The sequence below is a fragment of the Eriocheir sinensis genome, unplaced genomic scaffold (assembly GCF_024679095.1).
Source record: "Eriocheir sinensis breed Jianghai 21 unplaced genomic scaffold, ASM2467909v1 Scaffold5, whole genome shotgun sequence".
Classification (NCBI taxonomy): Eukaryota; Metazoa; Arthropoda; class Malacostraca; order Decapoda; family Varunidae; genus Eriocheir; species Eriocheir sinensis.
Window position 1 is genome coordinate 362,501 of NW_026111831.1, and position 7,500 is coordinate 370,000.

The 7,500-nt window shown below is 49.1% G+C and overlaps 1 protein-coding gene across 3 annotated transcripts in view; it reads right to left on the reverse strand.

Moving 5' to 3' along the window:
• The window catches only part of LOC126992674 (procollagen-lysine,2-oxoglutarate 5-dioxygenase 1-like), a 44,628-nt gene that overhangs the window by 14,544 nt on the left and 22,584 nt on the right, over positions 1-7,500 (reverse strand). For all 3 annotated transcript variants that reach the window (XR_007746893.1, XM_050851479.1, XM_050851478.1), the window contains exons 10-14: positions 4,755-4,856; positions 3,924-4,049; positions 2,971-3,109; positions 657-752; positions 150-236 (exon numbers count right to left, since the gene is read on the reverse strand). Coding sequence is in view for 2 of the 3 variants with exons in the window: in XM_050851479.1 (XP_050707436.1) it covers positions 150-236; positions 657-752; positions 2,971-3,109; positions 3,924-4,049; positions 4,755-4,856 (550 nt within the window). In the remaining variant the exon portion in view is untranslated. The remainder of the gene's footprint in view (positions 1-149; positions 237-656; positions 753-2,970; positions 3,110-3,923; positions 4,050-4,754; positions 4,857-7,500) is intronic.

Sequence of the window (7,500 nt, forward strand, 5' to 3'; positions counted from 1 at the left end):
CTTCCACCTCTTCCTCTTCTACTATTCCTCCTCTTCCTTGTCTTTCCTCTTCCTTTCTTCTCCTTCGACTATATTGCACTTCCCAACCCTGACCACACTTATGATTATTCTCCTCCTCCTCCTCCTCCTCCTCCTCCGCATCCACTCACCATCTCCACCGTGGTGTTCTCGGCCACACTCTCGGGGTAGGCTGGGTTCAGGTAGCGCCTCTCCCAGTCCCACCTGTTCCGCTCCACCTGGGGTTAATCAAGAGGAGGATGGTTAGGTGTGTGTGTGGGGGGAGGAAGGGAGAATGTGTGTGTGGGGGGGAAGGGGGGAATGTGTGTGTGGGGGGGGGGGAGGGGGGACTGTGTGTGGGGGGGTAAGGGGGGAATGTGTGTGTGTGGGGGAAGGGGGGAATGTGTGTGTGTGGGGGGGAAGGGGGGAATGTGTGTGTGTGGGGGGAAGGGGGGAATGTGTGTGGGGGGGGGAATGTGTGGGGGGGGGATGTAGAGAGTTTTTACCAATATTTACTCTTAATTTTTTTCAATTTTGACTTTTTTCTACCAATTATCACCTTAAACCACTTTTGACCACTTCTAACCATTTTTCTAACTTTTCAACCCTTTTCCTGACCTGCTATGACCTCCCTTGACCCGTGACCTGCCGTGACCTACCTCCCACAGCTCGGGGTTGAGGCGGCTGAGGTCAAACTCTTCGTTGTTGACCAGGTGGCCGAACTCAACACGATTGGACAGGTGCAGGAAGACGCCCTGGGGGAGAAATGGGGGGGGGGGGTTAGGGGGGCGGTAATTGGGGGTGGGGGGAGAAAGAGGGGGAGATAATGATGGGGGGCGTGGAGCCAAAGGGGGACAGAGGGAGGAGGGGAGATAGAGGAAGGGGAGGAGGAAGGGGCGTGGGGTGAGGAGTGGGGAGGGAGGATGAGGGAGGGAAGTGTGTATGGGAGAACACGGAAAACATGGAAATGCAGGCAACAGAAAGCCTACTGGCTCATTACGAGGTCGCCCGCTTGGGTGATTTAATCTGCTCAACAGCCACTTGGGGCTTGAGGAGCAGATGAAAGCACCTCGATATTGAGGAGCAGATGAAAGCACCTCGATATTGAGGAGCAGATGAAAGCACCTCGATATTGAGGAGCAGAAGAAAGCACCTCGATATTGAGGAGCAGATGACAGCACCTCGATATTGAAGAGCAGATGAAAGCACCTCGATACTGAGGAGCAGATGAAAGCACCTCGATATTGAGGAGCAGATGACAGCACCTCGATATTGAGGAGCAGATGACAGCACCTCGATATTGAGGAGCAGATGAAAGCACCTCGATATTGAGGAGCAGAAGAAAGCACCTCGATATTGAGGAGCAGATGACAGCACCTCGATATTGAAGAGCAGATGAAAGCACCTCGATACTGAGGAGCAGATGAAAGCACCTCGATATTGAGGAGCAGATGACAGCACCTCGATATTGAGGAGCAGATGACAGCACCTCGATATTGAGGAGCAGATGAAAGCACCTCGATATTGAGGAGCAGATGAAAGCACCTCGATATTGAGCAGATGAAAGCACCTCGTTATTCAGTTTACTCCCGACGCAGCGAAATGACGGTCTATTCTATATTTGAACGAGTTGATGGTATTCGCATTTGCTACTTCTGAGGGAAGATTGTTCCAGTGGCGGATGACTCGGTTTGAAAAGAAACTCCTTCCAATGACTATGTTACATCGACTCGACTGAATGGGTAAACCGTTATTTCTAGTTCTTGAGTTGGTTTGCAGTTCAAAGAATTTGGAGCAATCGACGTTATTGAACTTTTTTAGATACTTGAAGACTTGAATCATATCCCCTCGTAGGCGTCTTTTCTCCAATGTAAAGAGATTGAGTCGCTTGAGTCGTTCCTCGTACGGTTGAGCCCTGAAGGTTGGAATCATCTTTGTGGCGCGTCGTTGAATCCTTTCCAGTAGAGCAATGTCCTTTCTGTAATTGGGAGACCAGAACTGCACTGCATACTCGAGGTGCGGTCTTACCATGGAATTATACAAGGATAACATCACGTCTGGTGTTTTACACTCGAAGTTCCTCGCTATGAACCCGAGCATAGTGTTGGCTTTGTTGTATGCTTTTTTACAGTGATTCGCGTGTTTCAGGTCACTGCTGATAGTGACTCCAAGATCCTTTTCCTCCTGCATCGCTTGCAGAGGTTTCCATTCATGATGTATGTGTGGTTACTATTTCTGGACCCAATGTGCATGACTTTGCATTTGTCAGCATTAAAGGACATTTGCCATTTTTCTGACCATTCGATAATAGCAGCAGGGGGAGAGAAAGGGGAGAGAGAGAGAGAGAGAGAGAGAGAGAGAGAGAGAGAGAGAGAGAGAGAGAGAGAGAGAGAGAGAGAGAAGGAATGGTTAAGGGCCACCACTGGAGGGGCTCACTCCCCACCCCACTGACACTCGTGGTGGAGCAGTGACACGAGTGTAGTGTGCAGTGCGCTCACATATATTCTGTATTGTATGTTTTTTTTTTTTTTTTTTTATAGTATATATATATTTATTTTATAGTTTATGTAGTTATTTTTTTTATATAGATTTTATTCTGCCCTTTGAATAGGCAGCACACGACAGTGCACCTTTGGGTATGCAAATATTATACATGCGCCTATGTTTAAATAAAAAAAAAAAAAAAAAAAAAGGAGGGAAGGTGTGAGAGGGAGAGAGAAAGAAAGAGGGAGGAGGGTGAGGGAACGAAGGGAAAGAGCACACACACACACACACACACACACACACACACACACACACTCCCTCTTCTCCCCACCTCTCCCTCCGTCTCCTTCTTCCCACTCCCCTCATTCCTCTCCCCCTCTTCACACACACACACACACACACACACACACACACACACACACACACACACACACTTTTAACGCTCCTCTCCCCCTCCTCTCCTCTCCCCTTCCCCTCCTCCCCACGCACCTTCTCCCTCAGGTTCTCACAGAAGGCCATGTCTGGGTCCAGCAGGTTCCTGATGTAGGCAGGCCGCGTGCGAGGGTTGGCCAGCACCCCGGCCTGCACCAAGTAGCTCCCGGAGACGTAGGGAACGTTCCATAGACCTCTGTTGGGGGGGAGGTTGAGGTGATGGAGGGGGAAATGAAGGGTAGGGGGAGTAGAGGGGGGTAGGAAGGAGGAGGAGTGGTGGGGAGGAAGAAGAGACGAGGAAGAGGGGGTGGTGAGGGGAAGAGGGGGTGATGAGGGGAAAAGGGGAGGGAGGTGATAAGGAAGGAGAAGAGGGAAAGGGGAAGGGGGGAGATGGAAGTGAAGGGGGGAGATATTGATGAAGGGGAGGAAGAAGTGGGGAGAGATGGGAGGAAAGGGAGGGAAAAGTAAAGGAAGAGTGATGTTGATGGGGAAGATAGGGAGGGAGGGAGGAGGAGAGAAGGGGGGAGATGAGAGGAAAGGGAGTAGAAGGGAGGGTGGAGAGAAGGGAGGTGATAGGAGGGGAGGAGGGAGGAAGAAAGGGGGGTAGAGAGGGTGGAGAGAAAGGTGATGGGAGGGGAGGAGGGTAAAAGGGGGAGAGAGGGAGGGGTGTTGATGGGGAGGAAGAAAGGGGGAGAGAGAGGGAGGATAAAGGGAGGGTGGAGAGAAAGGTGATGGGAGGGGAGGAGGGTAAAAGGGGGAGAGAGGGAGGGGTGTTGATGGGGAGGAAGAAAGGGGGAGAGAGAGAGAGGGGTGTTGATGAGGAGGGTCAAAGGGGGGAGAGAGGGAGGGGTGTTGATGGGGAGGAAGAAAGGGGGCGAGAGAGGGAGGATAAAGGGAGGAACGGGAGAATAAACCATTATCATTATCGCTATCTATCTCTTCTATTTCTGTTCTTATTTCCTATTTTATCATATTTCTTTTCATCAGTTAATCCTTCCTCCCCTCCTCACCTCCTCTGTCCCTGCACGATCTCCATATAGTCCATGGAACGCGCATAGAAACCATCCAGCGTCACCGCACCCCAGAAGTTGCTCCACGCCTTGTACGGACGAATCAGCAGGGGCGCTACCACCGGCCTGGGGAGGGGGGGGGGAGAAGGGGGTTAGATTGATGCAGGGGGGGGTAGGGGGGTGAGGTTTGGGGGGAGGGATATTAAACTTCAGGGTGGATATTGTTTGTGGTGTGGGGAGAGGAGGTGGTGGGGGAGAAGTTGGGGAGGATAGGAGGGTGGGGGTAGGTGTCGGAGTTGGGGAGACACGGTGAAGACTGGGGTAGTGTAGTATGCTGGGGAGAGGGGAGGGGAGGAGGGAAAGGGGAGCAATTTGTTGATATAGAGTGAAGGGAGGGAAGGGGAGATGGGGAGGGGAGGGAAGGAGGGGAAGGGGAGCAATTTGTTGGTATAGAGTGAAGGAAGGGGAGGGGAGATGGGGAGGGGAGGGAAGGAGGGGAAGGGGAGCAATTTGTTGGTATAGAGTGAAGGAAGGGGAGGGGAGATGGGGAGGGGAGGGGTGGGAGTGTCAGGGTTGGGGAGAGGCTGTTATTTGTAGTGGGGACGGGGGAGAACACACACACACACACACACACACACACACACACACACTTTTTTCTCCCCTCCCCTCATCTAATCTATTTTCTACTCCATTCTTCCATTCTCACCTTGTCTAACTTACCTCTTCTATTCCCCTTTCTCCTTCTTTTCATCTATTCCACCCTTCCATTTAAACCTGTACCTCCTTACCTGTTCCCTTCACCTTCCCTTCCATCCACCTGTCATCCCTCACCTGTTCTGTTCAATAAGCAGCTTCAGTGTGTATGGGTTCATGATCTGCGCCTCGGAGTCCACCACAAACAGGTAACCACACTCCTTGGCCAGGCAGTGATCTCTGGAAAGGGGGAGAGTTCATTAGGTTCAGGTATTAAGACATTGAAATCAGAGTCATCATCTTCTGTTTTTAATGCCAGGTTTTTCAGTCATTTCGTAAGAGGTTGGATGGTCAGAGGTATGCTTGTAACTCTTTCTGTCTCTCGCCCAGTGCTGTTAAATCCTCCTTATCAAACTGTTACCATATCTTTAGCTGTCTGGTGGGGGATAACAGCTCTCCACAACGCCTTCCACAACGCCTTACAATCCCTATCCTTCCCATGTCCAAACCACCTCCATGCTTGTAACTTTTTCTGTCCCTTGCCCAGTGCTGTCAAATCCTCCTTATCAAACTGTTACCATATCTTTAGCTGTCTGGTGGGGGATAACAGCTCTCCACAACGCCTTACAATCCCTATCCTTCCCATGTCCAAACCACCTCCATGCTTGTAACTCTTTCTGTCCCTTGCCCAGTGCTGTCAAATCCTCCTTATCAAACTGTTACCATATCTTTAGCTGCCTGGTGGGGGATAACAGGTCTCCACAACGCCTTACAATCCCTATCCATCCCATGTCCAAACCACCTCCATGCTTGTAACTCTTTCTGACCCTTGCCCAGTGCTGTCAAATCCTCCTTATCAAACTGTTACCATATCTTTAGCTGCCTGGTGGGGGACAACTTGACACTTCCATCCCAGCAGCTCTCCAGAATACCTCACCATCCCTACCCTTCCCATGTCCAAACCACCTCAATCTCTACTCTCAGCCCTGTCCTCATCTTCAATCCTTCACCCAATTTTCACTGTATGTTTCTAGTGATCTTCGTACATTGTGACACATAAATACGTAAGTTCACCTACATCTAACATAAGTATACATTCGCCTATGATAGTAGTTTAATATATACGAAATGGAAGAGATAAGAACTCGTAGAGGATTGGGATGGAGAGGGAAGGGATAACAGAGGGAAAGGGAAGGAAAGGGATGGAGAGGGGAGGGATAACAGAGGGAAAGGGAAGGAAAGGGATGGGGAGGGGAGGGATAACAGGGGGAAAGGGAAGGAGAGGGGAGGATACCAGTGGGAAAGGGAAGGAAAGGGATGGAGAGGGAAGGGATAACAGAGGGAAAGGGAAGGAAAGGGATGGAGGGGAGGGATAACAGGGGAAAGGGAAGGAAAGGGATGGTGTGGGGAGGTATAACTGAGGGAAAGGGAAGGAACGGGTTGGGGAGGGGTGGTATAACAGGGGGAAAGGGAAGGAGAGGGGAGGATAACAGGGGGAAAGGGAAGGAAAGGGATGGAGAGGGAAGGGATAACAGAGGGAAAGGGAAGGAAAGGGATGGAGAGGGGAGAGATAACAGGGGGAAAGGGAAGGAAAGGGATGGAGAGGGGAGGGATAACAGGGGGAAAGGGAAGGAAAGGGATGGAGAGGGGAGGGATAACAGGGGGAAAGGGAAGGAAAGGGATGGAGAGGGAAGGGATAACAGGGGAAAAGTAGGAAAAGATGGAGAGAGAGAGAGAGAGAGAGAGAGAGAGAGAGAGAGAGAGAGAGAGAGAGAGAGAGAGAGAGAGAGAGAGAGAGAGAGAGAGAGAGAGAGAGAGAGAGAGAGAGAGAGAGAGAGAAGCGAAGTGACGAATGGAGAGAGGAAGGGAAGGAGAGGAAACAGAGAGGAGAGGTAGGAAAAGATGGAGAGTTAAGGGTAGTGACGTATGGAGAGAGAGAGAGAGAGAGAGAGAGAGAGAGAGAGAGAGAGAGAGAGAGAGAGAGAGAGAGAGAGAGAGAGAGAGAGAGAGAGAGAAATATTGAAAAAAAACATAAAAAAATAATTCCCTTATATTCTAAAACAGCTCCTCCTCCTCCTACTACTACTACTACTCCTACTACTACTACTACTACTATTAACAACAACAACAACACCCAAATTACCACTGCTACCATAGTCTGTTTCATTTCATGTGTCCACCAACAAAGCTTGAATTTTGCTGGACGTGGCACCGTGATGTGAACACGTGAATATCAACTGTTGTGATAGACATTCGTGCTAACATTTCAATGATATATTTGAATGTTTGTGTATATGATAAAAATGTCCTAATGAATCCCAAATACGCTGATTTGCATCGATAATACACCATACAAGCACACGATAAGGGAAACTTGTATCAAACAGTATAATTAGATAGTCAGATGATACTCGAACGATCTGTAGCCTTTCAAACGCCTATAATTCATCTTGTTGCAGGTGCTTAAAGACATGAGGCTCTGTGTGTGCAAATGAAAGGTATTGTATTAATTTACCGCATGTAAATAACGATTAATCTTCGAAATAACATGAAATAGTAAATAATAACTGTTGAATGTGAGGCTGGGCTATTTCGAATACTACCCAGTGTGTTATTTGCATGCAACAAATGATCAAAATTCCTTACGTGTAGACACTTGCAGAGCCGGGTGTCATTTTATGTGTCTGCAGTGAGATGGATTACAGGTATTTGAAAGGTTATAAATCGCTCGAGTATGACCTGACTATACTGTTGGATACAAGCGTGTCTTTTTTGTGCCCTTGAGCTGTCTCCTTTGTTGTAAAAAAAATATTGTTTCCTTTTTTGTGCCCTTGAGCTGTCTCCTTTGTTGTAAAAAAAAAATGGTAGAGATGCAAATCGGTAT